At 44.5% G+C, this 26,534-nt stretch overlaps 2 protein-coding genes across 2 annotated transcripts in view; both read left to right on the forward strand.

Annotated features, from left to right (window-relative positions):
* LOC144790941 (proto-oncogene Mas-like) overlaps positions 1–21,700 on the forward strand; it is a 41,177-nt gene extending 19,477 nt beyond the window's left edge. Inside the window, exon 3 of the mRNA XM_078665590.1 lies at positions 17,983–21,700. Within this exon, the coding sequence (XP_078521716.1) occupies positions 17,983–19,018 (1,036 nt within the window). The 3' untranslated portion in view covers positions 19,019–21,700. The remainder of the gene's footprint in view (positions 1–17,982) is intronic.
* Positions 21,701–23,405: 1,705 nt separating this feature from the next.
* Positions 23,406–26,534, forward strand: part of LOC144791027 (proto-oncogene Mas-like) — a 170,126-nt gene continuing 166,997 nt past the window's right edge. Inside the window, exon 1 of the mRNA XM_078665764.1 lies at positions 23,406–23,623. The gene's annotated coding sequence lies outside the window, so the exon portion shown is untranslated. The remainder of the gene's footprint in view (positions 23,624–26,534) is intronic.

Below are 26,534 nucleotides of genomic sequence, written 5' to 3' on the forward strand. Positions count from 1 at the left end.
GGAGGGTAGTAGGGAGGGGAAGAGGTGGTCAAAGAGAGAGGGACTGGTGTCTTTGCTCTGGATCAAGACAGTACCGTTGTTATAGATTGAGATGGTGAGGTGGTGAAATACGCAGAGGGTGAAATCTTTAGTTGTTTCCCATGAGGGATAGAGGAGGAGGAGGTGACGTTAAGGGAATTGGATAAGCTGGAGGACCAAGAGTGGGTGTCGTGAGTGAAGAAAATGAAATCATTTTTGGGCCTCCCAGAACGATAATTGTAAAATTGGTCAACAAAAAGGGAATCAGGGAAACGTTCAATAGTCTTATGCTTCAATCGTTTAACTGAAGCTTTGGTTTGGCCAGGAGGAAAGATGATTTTGTAGCAGTTAATTCCATCCTTTACTCGAGAAGTGGCCATGTTGGGGACGTGAGAAAGAGTACGGGGGGGTATGAGACGGGTGTTACTAGGAGAGCGGTGGTGATGAGAAGTATAAGGACTAACAGAGGGCACATATTCCAGGCGTCGGGGGTGGAAAACTAAACTAATGTGTTGTCCGGGCAGGGAGGTGGGTATTTGTTGGGCCCTTCATCTAGGTGTATATGAAACCAACTGGCACAAGATAAAATTTACAAGGGAAATGATTACATATGGTAGGACCAACTGGATCACTGTCAAAACCATCACATGCACACATGCAACCTTCCCCTTAACGAGGCGGCAACGCCTCTTCAGTACTCACTCCTCCTCTGCTGCATTTGCACCCCGGGGGTCTCCCCGCTCCGCCAGGGCACAAATCCGTCCGCACTATGTAAGTAGCATTAACAATTTATTTTCAGCATGCAGCTTCAAGTGTGGAACTAACTCCTGTTCCCATACCTGCAGTAGAACTTCAGAGGCGGGTTAGTTCTTGCCTTTCCGATCCCCCTACTCGGCACGCCTTCATCAAGTCTCTTTTGTGCTGCTTCTTTCTAATGTTTTCCACAACCCTTTTCCGCTGTGAACTTTCAACACTTCTTGTTTGTCGGTTTCACCTATCATCCCTCCTTAGAGTTGCTTCTTCCCTTTTCAAGCAGTGCTCTTTCATCTGGGCCGTTTGGCGCTTGTGGGCTCGGGTGTGTTGCAGAACGTCTATAACTATGGTTGTCCATCCTTCTCGGGAGCTATTAGTGTGCATCTATCCCTTTCCTTTTCCTAGAGAGGTGCCATCACAATCCAACCCACATACATTCGCCCCAAACAAAACAAAACAAACATTTGCAATGCAATAGGTCTCGCATTTACGCAAGTGTGAGCTAGGGGCATTGTAAATTGCAATGCCTTTCATTTATATTTTGGTTTTTAAAACAGAGAAATAAAAAGTGTTGTCATTTACAATGCCAACAGCTTAAACTCTCGCAAATGCGAGACCTATTACATTGCAAATGCTTGTTATGTATGCAGCCAATTATACTGTCACCTTCCCATCCATTTGTGCACTCGAACATTCATACATGCAGTTACATACCCATGTCACTCAATCTTTCCTCCTTCCTTTAATTCGCTCACTAATTCCTCACCCACCCACTTATTTTCAGATACACACCATTGCAACTCTACACAACCAACACATATACTCACCAATCAATGGACACGCACTTTGACCTTTAAAATAGCTAGACCGATTGGCTTTGCCAAACTTGTTTAGGTTAAAAACATCTTGTCCAGAACTGATTTTGGTCAAGTTCTCTGATTTCTTTCCTTAAGAGTGTAAGTATGGAACCTGGTGGTACTCCATGTGGTGATGTTAAATGATTAGAAGGGGTGAACACAGAGACAGAAATGAGAAATAATCTGGGCGTGCCATATCAAGCCATTCGGGCTCAAACTCTGGTTGCAAAAGACAATTTAAACAGGCTGAATGGTAGGGTGAACAGCAAAAACACAGCATTCACTCAAGTGCAGACACACAGGCATCAGCATTGAACAATCAGGCATGGAGCTTAGTTGATGCAAGGCAACAATCAGGTGCTTGTGGACAAAATGACATTAAACACTAGGGTAGAAACTTTTGAAGACTGACACTTCTTAAGTTAGGAGTAAACAAAATGTGTCTCCAAAAATGGCTGCACTATTTTGATGGGGATTGTGTGAACAGAACTTGAAGTGTATTCAAATGTTAGGCACCAGTATACCCTACTGAGTGAATTGGGTGCTATACAAAGAAAGATAATATAAGATAAGATAAGATAGGATAGGATAATATAACAGAACATAAAATGGTAAATATCTTTAACACAGAGCTCTGATGAAGTGGCTGAAGACAGTCATTCTCTTGAACAGCCAATGAGGTAAATTACTGGTTGGAATGTGGCTGTGTGTTCAATCAATCAATCAATTAATCAATCAGGACGTTTAGAGCGCGCTACTCACCTGTGAGGGTCTCAAGGTGCTGGGGGTGGAGGGGCACGACTCCGTTTCAGACGAAGAGCCAGGCCTTCAGGTTCTTCCTGAAGGTGTGCAGAGTAGGGAAGCGTTCTTATGTTGACTGGGAGCTCATTCCAAGCTCTGGCCACGTTGTAGGAGAAGGCTCTTCCACCCGCTCTGGCTCTGTGCATGCACAGGGTATCTGTGAAGAGCTGCCAGGAGTTGTCCCAAGCTGCGGGGGTGGGTCCAAGGATGAGGACTCTGTCTTCTCTGAGTTGAGTTTCAGACAGCTGCAGCTCATCCAAGCTGCAACGTCTTTAATTCCTTCTTGGATGCTGAGTCTGGTGGTTTCGGGGTCCTTCATGACGGAGAGGATGGACTGGGTGTCGTCAGCTTAGGATACAATGCTGAGGACGTGCTGTCTGAGATGGCGACGAGGGGGCCATGTAGATGTGGAAGAGCGTGGGGCTGAGCGATGACCCTTGTGCTACTCCTCAGGAGATCTCTGTTGGTTCGTAGAGGAAAGGCGAGAGTCTGATCCTTTGGATTCTGCCGACGAGGAAGGAGCAGAGCCAGTCAAGGGCGCTACCCTGTATTCCTGCATCATAGAGTCTGGCTGCAAGAGTATGGTGGGGGACTGTGTCGAAGGCTGCAAAGAGGTTGAGTAGGATGAGGGCTGCAGTGTGGCCTTGGTCTAGGAGTGTGCGGATGTCATCTGTGACAGTGAGGAGGGCGGTCTTGGTGCTGTGATAGTTGTGGAATCCGGATTGGAAGGGGTCGAGTTTGGAGTTTGCTTCAATGAAGTTCTTCAGCTGAGTGTTTGCCGATCTTCTCTGTGACTTTGACTGCGAAGGAAAGGAGAGATAAGAGTCGGTAGTTCTTCAGGTCCTTAGGGTCTGCAAAGGGATTCTTGAGGAGGGGGTTGACTTCTGCCTGCTTCCAGTCATTGGAGAAAGTGCCGGATTCAAAGGACACATTAATGGTGCATCGTAGCTCGGGCACTATGGCGGTGGCGGCTCTGTGAAGGATGTGCAGGGGGCAGGGGTCCATGGGGGCTCCTGAGTGAGCGCTCTTCATGATCATGGTGGTATCTTCGGTGGTGACCGGGGTCCAGGCAGTGTCGGAGGGCAGGCTATATTTGCTGAAGGGATGGGTGGTTACTGGGGTCTGCTCTCTGAAGTTGTTGTAGATGGCTTTGATTTATAGGTGGAAGTTATGTTATGTTATGTTATGTTAGTAAAGCTTATATAGCGCTCAGCTGCCCCAGCTAAGGGGCGTCCCGGCGCTCGTCAAGAGCAAGAGAAACACCTGCCCCGGTAGCACAGCGGCCAAGAAGACCGGCACTACACTAGGGGGAAAAGGTAGGTTTTGATGGCTTTCCTGAAAGTCAACAGATCGTTTAAGGCACGTATCTGGGATGGCAAGGAGTTCCATAGTTTAGCCGCCATGAAATGGAAGGAGCGTCTGCCTATTGTGGAGAAGTGTGGCTCAGGGGTTAGAGGCAGCAGACCCGGAAGCTGAGATCGGTCCTGGACCAGGGTTCACTTCCCCGCCTCGGCGGGTCTTGGGCTAAGAATTCCACGGACTCGATAATTCTCGCCCCGGTGCCTCCTCGACTCACGGGTTCACACTCTGCGACTCTGGGCAATAGCTTGCTTAATCTCCACAACGGCCCCTCGCGGCGGGATGCCTGACTTTCACCTTGTGGATACCCTGCTATCTCACAGGGGAATACCAGGACGGGTTCCCTAAGCAAGCGCCGGGACACCCACTGCGGGTAGCTGTGCGCTATATAAGCTCAACTACATTTACATTTACATTTACATTCTTGATCGTCTCACGCGTGGAACCACTACAAGGTTCTGTCCTTCAGAACGCAAGGCTCGAAGGGGGACATAGGGGGTGAGTAATGAACAGATCATAGGTGGAGTATTTAATTTTAGGATTTTAAATGATAGGCAAAGAGCCTTGAATTGGATCCGTTTAGCCACTGGAAGCCAGTGAAGCTTATTCAGAGTACTTGTCACGGAAAGAAAGCGGGGTAGGCCGATCAGGCTTCTTGCTGCCGCATTTTGTACCCGTCGTATTCTTCTAATCTCAGCCTGATTTGCTCCTAGCAGCAAGGAGCTAGCATAATCTAGGCGGGAAACAACAGTGGATTGCACTATAAGCTGGCGAGTGTGTGGGTCAAAGAATTTCAGAATGGGTTTGAGATTCCGTAGAATCCCGAAACACGTGGCTGCCATTTTCTTGGTATGCTTAAAGAGGCTAAGAGAGGAGTCAATCCAAACTCTAAGATTTTTTACCTCTGTCTTAGGGACCGGGCAGTTTCCCAGGGTGTATGGCCACCAATTGTCTCCCCAAGCATACGCATTTTTTCCCACTAGTAAAACCTCCGTCTTGCTAACATTAAGCTGCAGACAGTTAAGCGTCACCCAATCTGCCACTGCCGAAAGGCCACTTTTAAAGCTGGTAGCCGTGTGGGTTGTGTCCTAAGTCAGGGCCACCACTAGCTGCGTGTCGTCCGCATATGAGACAATGGCAAGGTCCCATAGCTTAGCGACTGCAGCCAGTGGCTGCACATAAAGGTTAAATAGTGTAGGGCTGAGTGCCGAGCCCTGGGGGACTCCCTGCTCGATGGTGGAGTAGAAACCCGAAAGGATCTTCGAGTTAGGAAGGCTCTAAACCACTCCAATGCTTGTCCTCCAACCCCCACTTCTTCCAGCCGGTGCAGCAGAATCGCATGCGAGACAGTGTCAAAGGCGGCACTTAGGTCGAACAGGATCCGTGCCGCTGTTTGACCCAAGTCCCGAATGGACCGTAGATGTTCCGTCACGCTCATGAGCGCCGTCTCGGTACTATGGGCGGCTCGAAAGCCGTGTTGTGAGGCATCCAGAATGTTATTGGATAGAAGAAAGCTGGTAAGAATTCTATTGACATGGGCTTCAGTTACCTTCGCTGGCCAAGGAAGCAAGGAGATAGGCCTAAAATTCTCGGGTTTGGTGGGGTCTAAGGTAGGTTTTTAAAAAATAGGTGAGACCCAGGCCTGTTTCCATCTTGCTGGTATCACAGCTGATTTGAAAGAAGAATTAATAATTTGTCGGAGAGGTTAAAGTATGAATGTTGGCGCCTCCCTGAATTGGGCCGGTTTTAAAGGGTCAGCAGGAGAACCGGGTTTGATTTTTTCACATAGTTTGGTGAATACCTCGCAACTGATTTCCGTAATCACCATAAGTTTGTTAGTATGCTCAAGTCTACTAGGAGTTAACTCAGAACTCAAGGCAGTAGGCCGAGAGTCAAGTACAATAGACCTGTATATTGTGCGAACCTTCTCTATGAAGAAGGACGCCAAATCCTCACAGTGAGCTTCAGATACCGGGTCCTGATTCGCCGCCTTTTTAGTACTGAGGTTCTTCAGGATTTAAAAAATAGATTTAGAAGGATTTAAGCTACTCTTGATCTCCTCGGCGTAATATGCAGCTCGAGTTCTACAGATAGCTCTGTGATAGCTTTTTTGAGCTGAGGTATAGTGTTTTTTTGTTTCAGGGTCATAAGTTTTCCTCCAATTCCTTTCGGACTTTTTGCAGAAACTCCTCAGAGTCTTTAAGGAGTCATTATACCAAGGGTTAGACGTGAGGGAGCGGGTTTTGGACCAACTCGCCGGGATTAAGGCATCCAGAGCCCTAGTTAGCCAAACACAGAACTTCTCATAACCTGTCTCAGTATCATCGCTGGGGTCTAGGGGAACAGATAAAAGCAGGGCATGGAGCTCCTCCAGGCGCAGTTTCGCCAGGGGCGCTTATAAGCCAGGTGTTTAGCCTGCATGCCTGGGGTATTTTTTAGGGGTAGTGCCAAGCTGACCAACAAATGGTCGGACCAGGGGACGGGGATCAGGCTGTCTACAGTCGCCCCCTCTAGATTGAAGAATATCGGATCCAATAAATGGTCACCACTGTGGGTGGGGCTCGGGACTAGTTGGTGAAGCTGAAATGCCGCTAAATCTGCAAGAAGATCATTAATCCTTTTGTCAGAGGTGAGCTCAAAGTGGAGATTTAGGTCTCCAAAAATGCTGAAATTGGCCGTACTTACGGCCAGTGACCCCACTGCTTCCAGAAAAGCAGTTGCAAAGCCTCCGTCTTGCCCAGGAGGTCTATATACCAGGAGCCCAGAATTGGTCATGTGTGGGTTTATCTGAATACTGAAACGGGCCGATTCACATCCTATTATGTTCGTTTTGGTGAAGAGGCAGGGGTAGCGAGAATTGACAACCGCAGCTATACCCCCTCCCCTTGTAGGCCGATTTATAGTGTATATGAAATATCCAGATGGGACGGCCAAATTAAGGACTGATGTCATGTCGTTCTTAATCCATGTCTCGGTGAGGAACAAAATATCTGGATTAATGTCCTCAATGAGATTGTGTACCTCTGCGTGATGTTTAGCTAGGGATCTTACATTTAGCTGAAAGATAGTAAAACGTTGTTGAGGATCGGTGTCTATAGGAGGCGTAATCGCCGTAGGTATGGGTAGGGAGAACCGTCCGCAACCACAGTGAAAAGAGCCCTCCAGAGGGTGAAGTGAAGTTCGATTACATTGGATGCCTAGAGTGTTGACCGCAATGAGGGCATCCCTAGAGTAGGCATGTCCCAGCTGTGTGTTTTGGCCAGCATTTCTGGCGAGAGGGGACACAATGGCGCGGACGGGCGCAGACGGGCTTGCCTCTGGCACGCCTTCGGCACGCCTATTGCGTGTGTCCGCTGCGCAATGAGGGAAGCATGCCTTTAACCCTTGGACCGTCTGACTTGCCTTGTGTGCAACCCGGAAATCTCTTCACTTCCGGTGAATATGTCGAAGTCCGTCTTCCCTCCACAGCAATCCGACCTAACATTGGGGTGTACCGGGGAAGCGGCAGTCAGGTGTGCAAAATTAAAAATAAGTGCAGTTTAAAAGAGTACAAGTGCAATTTTAAAAGAGTGCTAAATCTCCCTTCGCGCTGGCAGCTAGACAGCGTCTCCAATGCTTTTCAATCAAGCCGGACCCAGGAGGTAGCCCCTTAAGTACTAGCCAGAGCGCTAGACTGCTAACTGGCCTCGTGTGCTACCCGGAAGTCTCTTCACTTCCGGTGAATATGTCGAAGTCCGTCTTCCCTCCACAGCAATCCGACCTAACGTTGGCGGTAGACCAGGGAAGCGGCAGTCAGGTGAGCAAAATTAAAAGTAGGAGCTGAACTTGCTGCATAGGCGCTGGGAGAGAGTGATGTCCGGGTCTTTGCTGGGGGATTTTGTGAATTGCTGGATGATGTTGAAAAGTTTCAAGTTGCTGGAGTTGGAGAGGTTTTTGTTCCAATGAAGCCCTTCTGTGTGGATCTTATTTGTTGGTGGTGTTCTGTCATGGCGTTCTTGTATGTGGTCAGGTCTTCCGTGGTTTTGCTGTTTCTCCATCTTTTTTCAGACATCTGCAGGAGCGTCTGGTTTCTTGGAGGTTGGTGGTGAACCAGGTGGCCTTCGGGGAGCGTTGTCTGTCGGCGGTGCTGAGGAGAGCGAGTTTGTCTGTACAGTTGGCAATCAGGAGTGTTGTTCATTGGCTGCCGAGTTGGCATCGGTCGAGGCGGAGTTCATGGAAGAGGGTGGAGTTGAGGTGCTTCTCTGTGGCCTTGCTTCAGTTCTTGCTTGAAGGGCAAGGAGTGGGCTTTAGCGTGTTGGTGGTGCTGAAAGAGAAATATACGCAGTGGTGGTCCATCCAGAGTAGGTGCGTGGTGTGGCTGAAGCAGATGTTGTTACCAACTGCAAAGATGGGATCGAAGGTGTGTCCTGCCTTGTAGGTAGGGGTGGTGTTGAGCTGTTTCAGTCTGATGTTAGCAAGGTTATCCATGAGGGCGGTGGAGTTGGGGTCGCTGATGTTGTCGAGGTGGAAGGTCAGGTCTCCGATGAGTATGTAGTCCATGGAGGCAATGGTGTGTGGTGCGGTGGGCAGTCAAAATATCGAATTTTTAATATTGACTTACAATTATATCGAGTTTACAATATCGTAGGGACAGAATATCGATGTCAAGAATATCGTTGAGCAGAATATCGACCTTAAAGTAAGTTATATTGTTTTTTTATATCAAAGTTAGTAATATCGAAGTGATATCGTAAGCAAATTTTTTTTAATAATATCGATATTTATATTAGTGTTATGTATTTTAGTATGTATTTTATATGTATGTTTAACATTTTTTGTAATGTATTTTAATTATTTCTAAATATATGTATTAAATGTTTAGAAATTAGTAATTTTTTTAAGTAAATGTTGCGTTTTAGTGTCAGACTGGGTTGTGGGTTTATAGGGGAATAGTGTGAGAAGTAATGTAATTATAATTAATTAATTCATTGTTTTTTATTTATTGTTACTAATTATTAATGTATTGTTAACTCATTATCAATTGGTATATCATTTTTAATAATTTATTCATGTATCATTATAGTAATTATAAATAATCTATAATTGTATTGATTTATTATTGTTGTTTATTTGTTGTTAATTAATTAGTAATTGGTAATTATTTTTTATTAATTGATTAATAAATAATTTAATTAATTATGTTACTTTTTATGTGTAGTCGGTTGTGGGTTCATAGGGTAATAGGGCTGGAAGTAATTTAATCATTAATATGTTTTTAATGTATTGTTATTGATAAATAATATATGGTTAATTAATTATTAATTGGTACTTACATTTTATTAATTGAATAATTTATAAATGTATTATAATGTATTTATTATTATTTTTTATTTGCTTTTATTTTTAATTATTTTATTATTAATTGTTATTTATTTTTATTATTAGATTAATGGCAAATTAAATTAATTGTGTTATGAAGTAATTTAATTTTATTTAATTAATATTAATTTACTATTATTATTATTTAATATTATTTAATATTAATTTCTTAGTTACTTAAATTTAATATGTTATTTATTATACAAAAAGTATTTAATTAATAAGTATGTTAATTTAACCCCTACGCTATCCAACACTTTCCGTGCTGTTGCACTCACTGGAGTGAGAATAGTAATTTGTACTCCTCCGCTTTCCAACACTTTCCCTACTGTTGCACTCTTTGGAGTGGGAATAGTAATTGTAACCCCTACGCTATCCAACACTTTCCCTAATGTTGCACTCACTGGTGTGGGAATAGTAATTTTTACCCCTCAGCTATCCAACACTTTCCCTACTGCTGCACACTTTGGAGTGGGAATAATAATTTTAACCCCTACCCTATCCAACACTTTCCCTACTGTTGCACTCACTGGGGTGGGAATAGTAATTTTTACCCCAACGCTATCCAACACTTTCCCTACTGTTGCACTCTCTGGAGTGAGAATAGTAATTTTGACCCCTACGCTATCCAATACTTTCCCTGCTGTTGCACTCCCTGGAGTTGGAATAGTAATGTTTCCCTCTCCTCTATCCAACACTTTGCCTACTGTTGCACTCTCTGGAGTGGGAATATTAATTTTAATCCCTACGCTATCCAACACTTACCCTACTGTTGCACTCACTGGGGTGGGAATAGTAATTTTTACCCCATGCTGTCCAACACTTTCCCTACTGTTGAACTCTTTGGAGTGGGAATAGTAACTATAACCCCTACGCTATCCAACACTTTCCCTACTGTTGCACTCTCTAGAGTGGGAATAGTAATTTTAACCCCTAAGCTATCCAACACTTTCGCCACTGTTGCACTCACTGGGGTGGGAAGAGTAATTTTAACCTCTACGCTATCCAACAATTTACCTACTGTTGCACTCCCTGGAGTGGGAATACAAAATTGTACCCACCCGCTATCCAACACTTACCCTACTGTTGAACTCTTTGAAGTGGGAATAGTAATTATAACCCCTACGCTATCCAACACTTTCCCTACTGTTGCACTCTCTGGAGTGGGAATAGTAATTTTAACCCCTATGCTATCCAACGCTTTCCCTACTGTTGCACTCACTGGAGTGGGAGTAGTTATTTATACCCCTACGATATCCAACACTTTCCCTACTGTTGCACATTTTGGAGTGGGAATAATAATGTTTCCCCTATGCTATCCAACACATTCCCTACTGTTGCACTCACTGGGGTGGGAATAGTAATTTTTACCCCTACGCTATCCAACACTTTCCCTACTGTTGCACTCTCTGGAGTGGGAATAGTACATTTTACCCCTATGCTATCCAACACTTTCCTTACTGTGGCACTCACTAGAGTGGAAATAGTAATGTTTTACCCCTACGCTATCCAGCACTTTCCCTAATGTTGCACTCGCTGGGGTGGGAATACTAATTTTTATCCCTACGCTATCCAACATTTTCCTTAGTGTTGCACTGTTTTGAGTTGGAATAGTAATTTTATTGCCTCTGCTATCTATTATTTTTTATATTATTTTTGTTAATGTAGTATAGAATTAATATTAAAAAGAATAAAAAACATTTTAATTAGTTATATATATTTATTTAATTTTGATGTATATTATTTAATGTGTATAGATCTATTTAAAATATATTTGATATATTTTTTTATAAGTTAATACAATAAATATTCAAATTTATTAGTAAGTATATATTATATGTTACATGTATTTGTTTAATTTATTTTTACATTATATATATAATTTATCATTCTTTACTTTATTTTATATTATTTTTTCAACTTAAATAACAAACAATATTTTTAATAACGATATTTTTGACATCGATATTTTTTTCTCTCAATATTTTTGTACTTATCATAATAAAGATAATATGTCGATATTCTTGGTCTCGATATTTCGCCTCCAAAATTTTTGATGTCGATATTCTTGGAGTCGATATTCTGTCAGTGATTTGTGTGGTGCAATGAGGTGAGCAATGGTATTGGCGAACGAGGCGCGAGGTCCGGGAGATCTGTAGAAGAGGGCACCTCAGAGTGTGGTTCTAGGGTGGTCTGGATCTGGAAGTAGTGGTGTTCGGTGGTGGGGGTGGAGTCGCTTGTGGTGGTGCAGGAAAGTCGGAGGGAGCTCTTGAGTGTGATGGCGAGTCCTCCTCCTGGGCGGTTGGGGTGGTCCATCCTCAAGGAGGTCCCAGATTTCTTCGACATGTCTGTGCAGGGGGCACACATTGAGGAGGATGCACTTCAGGGCTTTGGGGGTGTTGGCGTCCGGCGTGGGGGAGGCAGCCGTGGTGGTGCAGAGGGTAGTGAAGGTTCGGCGGCAGTTGCGGCAGGAGAAATGGCAGTGGGTGGTGTTTGGCGTCGACAGCTGGCATTTCTTGTACCTTCCGGGGTGGAGTGCCTGGAGTGCAGCTGAGTCATACCGGTGGGTGGCTGGAAGACCAGGGTCCCTGCTGCTGGTCGCAGACAGGTGCAGATGGGCGCAGACAGGTGCAGACAGGCTTGCCACCATTAAATAGGGTAACAGGGAAAGGAAGTGTATTTGGGAGGTGGGAGCGAGAACCGGCAGGGGGGAGGGGCTGCAGGGGCAGCAGCGGCAAAAAACAGACACGGAGGGCATGAAACAGGGACAGAAGCAGAAGTAGATAATGTGGCAAAATAAAATTAAAACAAACGGAGAATAGAACACGAAAGGACACAGGGACACAAAAGACAGACTCGAACCCCTGCCTACCAGAGAGGTGGAAGAGGCAACTGTGAGGTGGAAGAGGCAGAGCTGCATGGGTGGAGAGCTGTTAGCAGTACCATCCGTTAAGTCAGAGCCATTACCATAACTGGTTATCTAGCGAAGGTGTTAGGGCAAGGTATCAGGATATTTTGAAAAATCCATGGGTTAACTATAGGTGCAGGTGGCTTGATTGTGGCAGACTAAAACACTGTTACAGGTGAATTAGAGGTTATTGAATGCCACTTGTAACAACTGGAGTAGTTTACACAAGTGTGCCGTAACCTTATTGTTGGATCTAAAAATGTATATCAAGTATATGCCTGTAACTTATAACCCTCAGGATAGCAAGCCAGGCAAGGTGAAGATTTACTCAGGGAGGCGATGCAGATTCAACACTTAGGGGTCGATTCCGATTCGGGAAGGAAATCGTTGTACCCGACACAGACCCGTTATTTTTTATGACCGAATCATACACACTCCGTACACTTCCGAATGTGCAAGTACGATGCGAAGTATAAAAGTTCCTAATGATTCAGTCGGGTAATAAACTCTAGGTACGATTTGGTAGGAAAGGAGCCTGTTGTATCAGACTCATACGTGGAAGCACCAAGATAGCCCAGTTACAAACCGAGGCAGCAGACACGACAGACGCGTCCGCGAAGTATGCCACTTAGTCCAGTATTAAAACAGCACATTAGACACAAACACTGCACCGTCTCGTGCCCGTTTTTCGTGTTCTGGTGCGATTCGGAGCATCAATACGCCTCGTCCGAATGCTGAAACTTGCGGGAAGCGGAGCCCTGTACGACGCGTTTTCAATACGCATCGTACTTGCGTATCTGGAAATGTGTTTGTTGGAGCCTCCGTACAACGCGTACTCCGTGTTTCCTGAGCCTATTGGGTACTGACATAGAGCACAAATTGGACCCGACGATTCGGTTAGAATTTGACTGGAATTCGCATTGTGCTTGCACATTAGGAGAAAAAAGCTTCGGATACGATTCGGTCATCTGGTAAACCTCCGAATAGCATTAGGAAGGCATTTTTTCCTGAATCGGAATTGACCCCTTAGAAGCAAGGACATCAATTAACCAAAATGCCAGGGGTAGTGGAAGTGACATCACAGGCTATTTGACCTTTACTTTTACTTACGCATACATACTGATACATACACACACATTCACTCATATACTTACCTCTCTTACATAAGCCCATTCTGACCCGTAAGCACACACAAAATACATTTTAAAGCATCTTTTTACTTACCTTACCTGCCAAGTAGGGTCATATTCTAGTTGATTGTACTCCATTTTGTTTATTAGACAGACAGTCAATAATATCATGTTTACCACTAATTGTGTAATACAAAACTGACTGAAAGCAAGGAGCCCCAAAAAATGGTAATAAGGACAAACTGTTCCTGTATTCCTGTGAATGGTATTGCCACCTCTGAGACCAGGGGGCAATTGTAGTGCCAGGGTTCACAAAGTGCAATCTAGGGGTCGCAGCTGCAACCCATGGTGACCCCTAAATGACTTCCATGTGTACAAGTCAGTACAACAGCCACATATCCTTTACTAAAAGAAAGTCCAATCACTGCTTTACTTTTCATAAAAGGAAATGTCCTTGATTATACACAAAGCTAAATACTACATTTAAAATAATGATGAACATTGTAACCAAAACTTCTCGAAATCCTTACGGTATTAGTATCTAAGCCAAGGCCAAGCATTTCCTCTCACACTGGTTTCCTACCTAGTTTTTGGGGTCTCGAGACAGACAGCTTTAACTGTCTGTCAAAGACAGCATTGTAACCAATACCTTAACACTTATACAAAGTGGGCTTTGGGCCTACCTCTTGCTTATGATTGGGTGCTTGCTTGCCCATTTCAATGCCTTGCTCTTGAATCAATGGCTTACCTCCCTATCGCTTTGTTTGTCTCAACCCTGAAGCATTTAAGCTGCATCCTGTGTTTCATTGGTTGAGTATATCCTTCCACTGCTTATATAAGGGATCTATTTAGTCTGCATGCTTCTCTGGCATTTGAGTTGTGGCGCTTGATGATAGTGCATGTCCTATTCCTTTCTCTCTTTCTCTCCTATTATCTCTTTATGTGTGTCTCTCTTATTATCTCTTCCCTTTTTCTACCTCACCATCATCCCTATTTCTCCTCACTTCTGTATTTCCTCCGCTGCCTTCTGCTTTCTATCACACTATTTCCTCCTCTCTCCAACCCCATTCTCTGCTAATAAAGGGCAGTGCTGCTTTTTGATCTCTCTCTCTCCCTCTCTCTCTCGCTCTCTCTCTCTCTCTCTCTCTCTCTCTCTCTCTCTCTCTCTCTCTCTCTCTCCTTATCCCGATATGTTGGGTGCTGCTGCCATTATAGGCAGTTCTTGAAGTATTTCATCGCAAGCATTGACAAAGGCAACAAGCAGCGGTCATCTATCTTGAATGGTTATTATTCTTCAAAAATGTTCGGTGCATTGTATCATAATGCAAAGTGGTGGCCATCTTAGAAGTATTAAGAGTAGCAGTCCAAGAGGGCCTGCCTGCCACTTTTACATTTGCCAGTGCTTACAGAACAATTCTACAAACAGTACAAACATTGCAAGCCAATTACCGTGGATGTACATCTTGGAATGGCATTTTCTATACTTTCAAGAAAGGCACCACGCTTAGCCTAGGAACCATCCATCACTATTTGCTTTACCAATGCTTGTAGTGCAATTTTCAAGTGCTGGCAAAGCCAACTGTGGCCCGTGGTCATCTTTAAATGTTATATTTTTATTCTTTCAAGATGACTACCATGATATGCAACATGACAGCTGTTAGATCTCTGGGTCTCTAGTTGGCAGAGGTAGGTACCAATGTCCAAATAGGGACCCTTGCTTCTAGTCAGGGTAAGGGGGATACACTCTTTAGATAACCCCTCCTCACCCCCTTGGTAGCTTGGCACGAGCAGACAGGCTAATCAAAGGCAATGTGTAAAGTATTTCTACCAACACTCACAGTAACACAGTGAAAACACCACAAATGGACTCCACACCAGTTTAGAAAAATAGAAGTATTTAATCTAAACTAAACAAGACCAAAATGACAAAAATCCAACATACACAGTTCAAGGTTATGATTTCAAAAGACTTCTTAGGGTTGTGTTAAAATAATCCACAGTTGCGTCACATTTAGCCAAAAGTACCTTTAGATGCGACAAAATGTCCAAGTGAAAGCTGCAGCGTTGAAAATCAAGCGATGCGTCACTCCAGAGACCCTGGAGAGGCGATGCGACAACCCCGCTGGATGCAGCGGGCGTGGTGCCGTGACTCGGGTCTGTATGGGGAGGGATGCAATACCTTGTATGGATTCCGGTGCGCACGTTTTGTAGGAAGCGTCTTGCAAAGGTACGATGCAACGATCTTCGGGACAGCGACGATCTCAGGTATGGCGGCGATGCGCAGCGTCGATCTTCTCCTCTTGCAGCCCCTCGATGCAATGGCTCTGCAATGACACTCGCAGCGACGTGATGCTATTTGCAAGCAGGCAGTGCAACGATCCCACCCAGTGACGACAGACTCTGCGACGCTACTCGCAGCGATGGTAATCTTCCCGCACCAGAGCGATGCATTCTGCAAGCGAAGGATGTGTCGGTTCTTGCAGCGGCAATAGGCGCTGCGACGATCTCGATCTTCGTGGTGGCGGGAATTCCCTCGCACTGTCAGGAATGCGCTCCGCAAGCGAGCGATGCGTGAAACTTTGCAGATTGTCTTAGTTTGTTTCTTGTCCAGCTTCCCAAACAAAAGGTACAACTACCAGAGACACCACAACTGGCCCAAACACTCTAGAAAGGACATAAATCTCTCAGTAGAGTTTAGGGGGAAGCTGGGGGTGAAGTCCTTTCGTTCCTGGGACTTTTTAACATGGAGCCCTTGGAGATCTCTTCAAGCAAGGGGACACAGCACAAAGCAAAGTCCTTTCCCTCTCCTTGGCAGCAAAGCAACTGCAGGTCAGCCCACAAACACACAGCAGGACAGTCCTTCCTCTTCAGTCTTTCAGCTTTCTCCTTGCAGAGGTTCCTTCTTGATTCCAGGATGATCTAATTTTCTGTAGTCTGGGGTCCTGTACTTTTACCCAAAAAAATATTTGTTCCCTTTGTGCATGAGGGCTCTGAGCCGGTCTGCACCAGTTCTGGGTGTCCCTTGAGCACTTTGTTTTCCTGGCTTCTCCTTTCCTTTCAGAGAGAGGGGCGGGGTCATCAGCCGCCCAGCAGGAGGTAGAGCCAGCATTGTGGAAGGCAGGCACATCCCTATTCAGACCCAGGTGCTATCCCCTCCCACCACTCTAGATGCAGATGGAGCTATTCAGCCCAGGGATGGCCCACACAGCCTCTGGGAGCCACCCAGCCCCTGTCACTCACAAACCAGACAGTCAATTCACAAACAGGTCAAGACACACAGAAAGGTCAGACAAGAGAACAGCCCATTTCTAAAAGTGCTGTTCTCAAACACAGGATTTAAAAACCACCTTTCCTAAAAGATGTGTTATTAAATTCTGAGTTCAGGGATACCAGACTTTTATGTCCTATCTTGCTCCTATGGGAAGATATGCAGGTAACCACTGTACACAGCATTCCCCATTATAGTCTATTGGCAAGATAGCCTTACAATAGTGAAAAACAAAAATGGCTGTCATTCACTACCAGAGCATGTCACCTGCACTAGTACATGCTCTACCTTTCACATACACTGCACACTGCCCAGGGGGTACCTTGGTCCTTCCATAGGGGTGTCCAATGTGTACAGAAAGAGAAGGGTTAGGCCTGGTCAGAGGGGACACTGGCCAGGTTGACATGGCAGTCCACAGACTGCACACAGGCTTTGCGGTGGCAGGCCTGAGACACCATTTTAGGGCTACTCATGTGGGTAGCACAATCAGTGCTGCAGGCCCACTAGTAGCATTTGAATCACCAGCCCTGGCACACTCAGTGCACTTTACTAGGGACTTCTTGGTAATACAAATATGCCAATCATGGATAACCAATTACAATAACAATTTACTCAGGGAGCATGTGTACTTTGACACTGATCAGCAGTGGCAAAGTGCCCAAAGCATCTAAACCAGCAAAAACGAGATCCAGCACAGTGTCAAAAATACAGGAGGTAGAGGCAAAAAGTCAGGGGAAACCATGCCAATGATGCCAGGTCTAACAACAGCCAATTTGCAAATGTATAACAGCATTGTTTTTCATACATTTTGATAAAGCATTCCAAGATAGTGTTACATTCAATTTAGATGCAATATGACAGTCATCCCATACGTTTACAAAATAGCATTTCAGGATAATAGTGTCAACATTGAAACTTGGGAAGCTGTTTTGAGTCCTAGCATTGGTTAAACTTCCCGAGATTATGGGAAAATCAATTGATCTCTCAGTGTCTTAAAAAAATCAGATATTGTGTAATGTAATCTGGTGCTTAAATAAAATACTCTAATACCCTATGGCCAGGTTTGCGTTACATAAACTGCCCCAAAAAAGTGAATTTCTACTGCTTTTGGATTTGCCAATGCTAGCACCACTCTTCTAGAAGCACTGGAAAATACAATTGTGCAGCAAACCGTCATTGATAAAACTAGACCCATTTGGCTTTGCCAATGCTTGTTTGAAGTGTCGGTCAAGAAGATCTTACTGTACAGTTCCCAACTCTTTCATTGTCAATGGAAAATATGCCCTGTACAAACAGCAATTGCAATCTGCTGTTAACCACTGTGCCTGGGAAGCCCTTGGCTACAAATTCACAACTCATGTTGTTAGAGGCAGATTTATTGGAGGCTCAATTCCAGATCAGTCCAAAAGATTGTATTTTGATTTGCATTCCACCATATTCTCAAAATTTGTGCATGACCTTTTTATTTGAGTTTGTTATTGAAACTAATATTCTTACAACTAAAAAGAGTTTTATCCTTTTTCCCAATAGGGCACTTGAAGACTCCGCCATGGCAGATGCAGGAAGCATTTCCAGTAATATCACCAATACTCCAGGTTTTAATGAGACAATGGAAGACAATTCAGTAATGGACTCGTCCTCCAGTTTCATCATTGCAGCTGGTTTCATTTTGTTTATCAGCTTCTGTGGAATTATTGGAAACAGTTTGGTCTTCTGGTATCTATGTTTTAAAATCAAGAGGACTAAGTACACCATATACATTATCAACCTTGCTGTCGCTGACTTAATCTATCTCATCTTCATCTCTGTGGTGATGTGCATCACAATCCTTCTTTTTTTAAATCAGAAACCAGCAGCGGACCCATTGACAGTATTGTTTGGACTGGAGATCGTACTCGGCCTTGGAAACTATGCTGACATGTTTCTACTGACTGCCATTAGTGTGGAGAGATGTTTGGCCACCTATCACCCCATGTGGTATCGTTACAAACGACCAAGCTTCCAGTCCTTGCTTGTGTGTCTCATAAGTTGGAGTCTTTCAATTCTTGTGACTCTGGTGGACAACCTCGGTTGTCCCTCAGACAAATTTGGTACAGTGGCGGCGCCTTGTACCACAGTCCACACATTTTTATCAGTATTAGTTTTCTTGCTAATTATACCCACTATGGTTATTTCCAGCCTGATTATGCTTATCATGGTTAAAAAATCCTCAAAGCAAAACCATCCACCAAAGCTTGTCATTGTCATTGTGGCAACAGTCATTGTCTTTCTCATTTCAGTAGCACCCGTCAGAGTATTATGGCTGCTACTTTACCTGCAGGTCCTTCCTTCAGGTTTCTCTGCTGGTGCGTTCTTCTTTGCGGTTTACATGTGTATCTCAATCAACAGCAGCATCAACCCCTACATCTACTTTTTGGTGGGAAGGCAGAAAATGCAAGGAGTCTGGAACTTCCTAGAGAAAGCTCTGAAAAAGGTCTTTGGAGAAGAGGAAGACAACGAGGAAGGAGAAAAAGGAGTGACAAAACACCGTGAAGAGGGAGACACCACAGAGTCCAACATCAGTTAAACAGGGCTTTCCATTAATTTCCTAAAGACTGATGAGGGGAAATGTACATTGTAAGTACCAGACAAGACGTTTTGTAGTATCTCTTCTAAATTGATACGCCAGATATCTTCATGGGCTATCATGAGGCCCGTTCTCTCTGTATGCAGTGGAGGCTGGAAAGGTTCATTGGTTCTCTGGGAAAATACCTCAGTGTATTAAACGCCCTCGGGAAGCTAAGAGGGGAGCATAATGCTTAGCAAATAGAAAATAATCAGTATGCATGTGTAGACATGCAAACGCATGATCAACACCATCCGAACTTTGCCCTATCCTGGTAGAACACCAACATAGTCAAATGTAAAGAAAATATGGCTCCTGCCTAAAGAGACCAAAACAAATATTTGCCCTAATTGTCTGAAGGAGCAGATCCTCTCCTGAGCAGCAATGAGAAGACAGCTGTAGTAAAGGATCCAAGGACATATGTAAAAGGAAATGGGGCAGTGCTGTGGCACATTTTGCAGCAGTGCGCTGTGCTAGTTCCAAAACGCAGGGATATGCCATATTTATAAGAATGTGGCACACCGCAGTGTTTTTCCTAGAACTGGAGCTAAACATAGCTGCCAAGACCAACACAGACACCCTTGCACCATAGTGCAAGAGTGCCTGTGTTGCAGAGATTACATTTTTGACCCAGAACTTAAAAAATCTATATTTTCCCAGGACTTTGCCCATGAAATAAATCAATTCCGATCACAGGAAGTCACATTGGCATCTCTCTCTCACACCCACCAACTCGAAAGCATTTTAAAGAATGCCTCTGGTTCTATAAGCCAACTTCTGGACATAACCTATTATATGTCAAAGAAATAGTGGGAAGGGGTGGTTTCTTGCTTTCATACCAAGGTCTCTCAACGGTATCTGAATTGGAACTTGGATCACGGCATTCGTCGCTATTGGATATTATTTTTAATGAATTTGCTTCCTTGAAATGTACTAACAGCAAGCCCTACGCATAATACAGTGGAAGAACTTTAGCTTCAGAAATATAGCCCTGATTTATTTTCACATTGTGTAAATACTCAATATTTTGTGTATCAGGCTCATAGCGTATGGGCAATCAGAATAGTCAAACTTGCCCCAGCTACAGAAGTTCAATGCCTAATGTTTCCTCCATAACATGACCTCTTATAGGCATATCTTTGTACATGTGCATGTGAAAAAAAATGCTACAGAAATGACAAATGACCCATAAAGACACCATGTCCTATGCATCCACACACATTTTGCGTTTGTTTACTGCCCGCTACCTTCCCTGAACTTTCGCATAATACTATCCTCCAAAGGAGTAAATCTACAACTGAGCTGATGATACAAATGTGCCTACCATGTATGTGTGTTCATCCCAAAACTTGCAAGTCCACACTGAATACCAGATTTAGTTGCATGGAGCATTTTGCCACATTCTTAAAAAGTATTCTGAGAAAATTCACATTTGGCAAATCACTTTTATGGATTTGCACTCTAAAATAATGGTATTTGAGCACATAACCTGAACATTGAGTAGGAACGTTGGGTTATATATGCAAACCCTTTGCATCAGGTTTGAGTTACGTTTTCGTTGGAAACCAGTAAGGAAAAAAAAACGGAGAGATGCTATTTACAATACACCACAAATTGTTATTTGTGTTTGATTGTGAAAAAAAGTGATGTTAAGCTGTACAATGTGCTGCCTTGTGTTACCTTGCATCAAGGGAGTTGTCCAACGGTTGTGCATGGAACCTTTGACACAACTTCAGCCTTACTGTTACTGTGCGTAAGAGAGTCACTTTCAAAGCAATGTGTATTGCTCACCAGGCTTTCTGGGATTCGGGGCCCCTAATCACCCGTGATCTAGTAAGCCAGTATCACCCAGGTAGAAATCTACGCTCTAGTCAGGCCTTTATGGCAGTAGTTCCCAGAGTTAAAAGGTCTAGATCTGGCGGAAGGACGTTTGCCTTCAACGCCGCCAAGATCTGGAACTCCCTCCCGTCTCACTTGAGATCCAATCCTGATCTCATTTCCTTCCGTAAACTATTAAAAACACACCTATTCAATTCCGTTTAATTTTAACTCAGTTTTCCCTCCTTTTCTGGTTCTCAACCTCTTTATCCTTCACTGGTTCCTTTTTTAGCGCTTGGACGCCTCAGGGCAGCAATCGCGCTGTTACAAATTCACTTTCATTCATTCATTCACTGTTGCCCAAGAAATGCAACAACTCTACACGGTCAACTACTTGTGAAACAATTGATGCTGCTCTTATGCTCCATGCTATGACTTCTACAAATCATCTCGAGCATCGACATGCTGATTTGAATAAACTGAGGAAATTGCATTTGCACTTGGTCTCACAATATCTTCTCCCAATCTTGTGAGATGCAGTCTACAACCCCTCTAATCCACAAAAGCTGCCAGATTGCTTCGGTCTTCACAATTTACTTTGTGGTTATTTGCACCGTATTCCATGTGCCTTCATAAATATTTGTCATATTTGTCAATTTCAAAACTCCCATTTGTGCATGTGATTGTAATACACTGTAGTGTATATTTTATTACTCTGTTGTGCTAACATGCCTTGCAGCTGTGCCTGGAGACTCTCTGGGACCTAATTTCATTTTCATGAAATACACTAAGAAATAAAAGTGATATCCTGGTGGTTGTAAAATATGCATAGTGTCGATACATGCTTGGGTACCCGCAGGAGTTGTGAATTGCTACCACTGCAAGGACGCAGTGATTGTAACACAAGACAGGGGTTTGCATTTGGTTTTCTTTAGCCTGATGGACCTGGAAGTCTGTGAGTAGCTTCACCCTTGTAGGGTCCTATAATGCATCTGGTAGAGTTGGGGATCCACATTCTCATCCTACCAGGCATGGAGATCTACTACTGAACAAATGCACTGACCTAACCTGTGAAGCTGATGGGGAGGCAAGGGCGAGGATCTGCCCAGTGGTATCTCACCCTGTGCTAGATCTCTTGCATGTGCCTGTCACACAGTCCATCCTTGTAACAAGAGGGCTAACACTGGGACCTGCCCATAAGCAAGAGAGGAAAGTCCTCAGATTGTCAAGTATGTGGCTCTCTATTACACCTCTTTATGACCATGTGTGCCTTTCCTTCCAGTGTAGGTGGAAATCGATAGATTTCCCCCTGCATCAAATGCTAACTCGTTTAATCATTCCTTTACCTTCATCATCCTAGTTCTGTCCTGCCCATCAGCTATGTGCAGTATGGATGTGCTCCCCAGCTTGGTTGAAGTAAAAATATTTAAGAGCCGGATTCATCATTCTTGCATCCAACGCAAGGCAGCAAGACCCCTTGCTGCACTGAATGAAAGGGAAAGGGCAGGAATGCACAATGTTTTGCATCATATAGGGCATTTCTGTGCTCTCCTTCTGCTGGCGCACAATGTGCTGTCTTGTACCAATGCAGGCACACCAGCCAGGGTTGTTTTGGTGCAGAAAGAGGCACCTTCCTGCACAACAACGATCCTCAGAGGCATTTTCCTTTTTCACAGTGTGATGTAGAAAGCAGCACACTTTGAAAGAGGAAACAACGAGGAGAAATATTTCTACTTGTTGCACCTCCCCTGTCAAGGCATCACTTTTTGATGCATTCCCAGGCTTGGTCAATCTAGGAGTGTGCCAAAATCTGCATGGGTGCACCCACGCTCCACCCAGAGCAAAGTGACGTAAGGCTGCAACTTCTGGTGCCTTGTGTTACTCCCGATTTACCAAGCAATGCAGGGCCACGCAGGGTGGCCTCTCATTGCTTGGTAAATCTGACTTAGGGATTGCGTTTGCCCTCGCGACACCCTACATAACACAGGGATAACACAATCCCTTGATACATCCGGCCCTAAGTACAATCTGAATTGTACTTTTACAGGGAGTTGGATTGTAAGATGTCCCAGGCCAGTTTGAGTATTTTGTTCAGTTCTGTTTTTTCTTTGCATTCAGACATGAGGAGTTCTACTTGTATCATCGATAACCAAAAATTAAATCTACCAAAACTTGTAAGAGTTAGATTTAGATAGATGCCTTTAAATCTCCTGTAACGAGTAATTCAATTGAAAATATATGCAGACAGTTTACAGCATTTTCCAAACTCTCAGTATGACAGACACAATGGGCAGGTATGGCAGGTTCAACCACAGCCGACACCCCTATGAACCAGCCAAGAAAAATGTCAGGAGTGATTGAGCAATGAAAGCAGGGAACCACCGAAGATAATTACTGCATTGAATAATAGAGAAGTGTCCCGGGGCGTGGGGTTTTATGCTAAGGCATAGTCTCTAGCAAATACCTCTGTGCTTTTCCTCTTCTTGCCTGGTCACTGATGTCAGAGGATAAATCTAGATATTTAAACTTGACAGCAGCTTCTTCGGATCAGCCTGTGAGACCCAGGGCTCAGAAGTGCCTTCCTTGTGGCTCAGGCGGAAAATGCTCTCACATCATTGTCTTCCAGCCGCCCCGGGGGTCCAGATATAGTGGAGGCCACAACCCAGCCTGGAGAAGCAGTGGAGGAAGGAGGCAAAGAAACAACATTGAGGGAAATCCAGAGTTCTGGTCAGAGTACAAGCGAGAAAGGTACTGCACGGTTTTGGGTGGCAGCAATGCTATTGTCTCTGTGTGTTTTTCTGTATGTGTATTCCTGTGTACATGTGTGTGAGTGTGAGTGTGTGTGTGTGTGTGTGTGTGTGTGTGTGTGTGTGTGTGTGCGTGTGTGTGTGTGTGGGGGGGGCATTGATTGCTCCGGGGTGTTTGATCTGTTACAGCCCCCTAATAAATGGATTTTCTGATAAATAGTTGGGTACAGGAGCTTTCAGTCGGGTTTGGAGAGGATTATCCACACAGACAAAATGCACACACATTCTCTCCCTCTCTGTTGTGAAAATCCTCAAAAATATTGGTTATTTTACAAAATATTTTCTCTGTAAGGGGCATTTTAGCAGGGGCCATTTTGCACTTTTCTGGCTTTAAAAGCCAAAAAAACGGTTAAAATGAAATTTCCCTATTTACTAGCCTGATTGTCGGGAGATCTGAAGCTCACCCCCCTTGTACATCTTAATGTAATCGATATTTCAGTGTGATGGCGGTTTGCGTGTAGTGGTCATGTGGACCAATTATAATTGGTATATCACTGTGCCTATTCAAATGTGTATTTCAGTGATTACACTGTATCTCGGACCCTGCTTGTCTGCATGACCTCTCCAAGTGACTCTTTCCATGTTTGTTTATCTTTCTACAAATATGTGTTTTAAGGTCTGAGTGAGTGCCTGGGGCCGTGTGTTGCGTCTCACAAGTTTTGTTGGTGTGCATTTAGAGCTGTTACTAAGGAGTTCTCGTGCTATACACTCCAGGAAAAATATAGGAGGTTGTTTTGATTTAAGTTACAAAATGTCTTCGGGAAACACAGGTACACCTGGATTGTTCCAGGTGGGATACCCATTATTGTGACTGAGAAACCTGTCCCATTGTGGCCGTGAACTGAGATAAATATTAATTTGAATCCATGTATGCTTTCAAAAAGAGCTGTTTTTGATTATTTGACCATTGCAAAGAGTATCGTAATTGATGCTGGTGGGGGGAAGCTTCTCCAATCATTGGGCTGAAACAGGCAACCCCATCAACATTCTTTCCCTCCTCGATTCAGCTAAAAACAGACCCAAAAAACCTTTCGACCTCAACCCAAATTGTTCTCCCCTAACCATCAAGCCTGAGGATGCTTCAAAGAAAGCAATTGAGTTCGCTATATTCTTCAATCAAAAGGTAAAATCTCTGGTGGAACAGGTCACCCACCCCAACCCCATTGAAGAGCGAAAAGCCTTAGTCACCTGGCAGAGCTTTGCCGCCATCTCGGAGGTTGATCTCCTCAAATGCATCCGCGAAACCAAACCCTCCAACCATTCTTTTGACCCCATACCCAGTGGCATCGCCATTGATTTCTATACTAACACCCTTGTGGAGAAGCGTGGCTCAGTGGTTAGAGGCGGCAGACCCAGAAGCGGAGATCGACTGTGGACCAGGGTTCGATTCCCCGCCTCGGCGGGTCTCGGGCTCAAAATTCCACGGACTCGACAATTCTCGCTCTGGTGCCTACTCAACTCACGGGGGGTCACACTCTGCGACTCTGGGCAATAGCTTGCTTAATCTCCACTACGGCCCCTCGCGGCGGGATGCCTGGCTTTCACCTTGTGACTACCCTGCCGGGGTTTCTCACAGGGGAATACCAGGACGGGTTCCCTAAGCAAGCGCCGGGACGCTTACGGGCAGCTGTGCGCTTTACAAGTCTAGCACATTTCCTACTGGACCAGGCTAGTCAATCTCTTCATCAGTCAAGGATCCCTCCCAGTTGTCCTCAAAACAGGACAGGTTACCCCCCTTCTAAAAAAAACACCGCAGATGCAAATGACCTCAATACCTTCCGCCCTATCACCAATCTCACTTGTCTTTCAAAGATCACAGAAAAATGTGTTGCAAAACAACTGTCCCAACACATTATGGACAATAATCTCCTCGACATGTTCCAGTCGGGCATTATTCAAAATTGCAGCACTGAAACTGCCCTGCTGCAAGTGATCGATCATGCGCTGCATATTCTCGATTCGGGGGAATCGTGCCTCCTGATTCTTCTTGACCTCTCTGCAGCTTTTGACACTGTTAATCATAACACCCTCCTGAACATTCTTATCAGAGAATGGGCGTGGAAGGCACAGTACTCAAATGGTTGGCCTCTTTCCTCTCAGAGAGATCCCAAATGATTAAGATTGCGAACAGTCTCTCATCTCCACTGGTGGTTGGTCAAGGTGTCCCTCAAGGTTCTATCCTTGCTCCCACTCTGTTTAATCTTCATCTGGAACCATTAGGGAACCTCCTAAGCAAATCTGAAATCCTCTACCATCTCTATGCCAATGACACCCAAATATACCACAAGGTGCCTTCCCCTCATGATCTCTCACTACTCAGCTCTACTCTCAACGCTATTCACAACTGGATGTTAGTGCACCAACTCATTCTCAATCCCTCCAAAACGGAATTCCTCCTCTTATCTAGCTCTCTCTCCCCGCCTCCTGTTCAATCCTGGTTGGATCAGTTGAATCTACTCAACAGTAAACCCATCATTGTGGACTGCGCTAAATTCTTAGGTGTCATACTTGGCAAAAGACTCAGCCTAATCTCACACATCAATTCCATGGCCAAGAGTGCACGTTATCAGCTGCACCTTTTATGGGGGATTCATCGTTTCTTCCCGTAGAATGACCTAAAAACCTTGGTCCAATCGCTCGCTCTCTCTAGACTGGACTATTGTACTTCTCATCTGACTGGCCTTCCCAAATCTCACCTCTCTCCCCTCAAATCCGTCCTCCATTCAGCAGCTCGCTTCATCTCAGGGTCCAAACGAAGTGACCTCATCACTCCTATCCTGTCTTCTCTCCGATGGCTTCCCATCGAGGCTAGAGCTATCTACAAAAAGGCGTGCATCACCCACAAAGCTGTG

This window comes from Lissotriton helveticus, chromosome 1_1, assembly GCF_964261635.1.
Source record: "Lissotriton helveticus chromosome 1_1, aLisHel1.1, whole genome shotgun sequence".
NCBI lineage: Eukaryota > Metazoa > Chordata > Amphibia > Caudata > Salamandridae > Lissotriton > Lissotriton helveticus.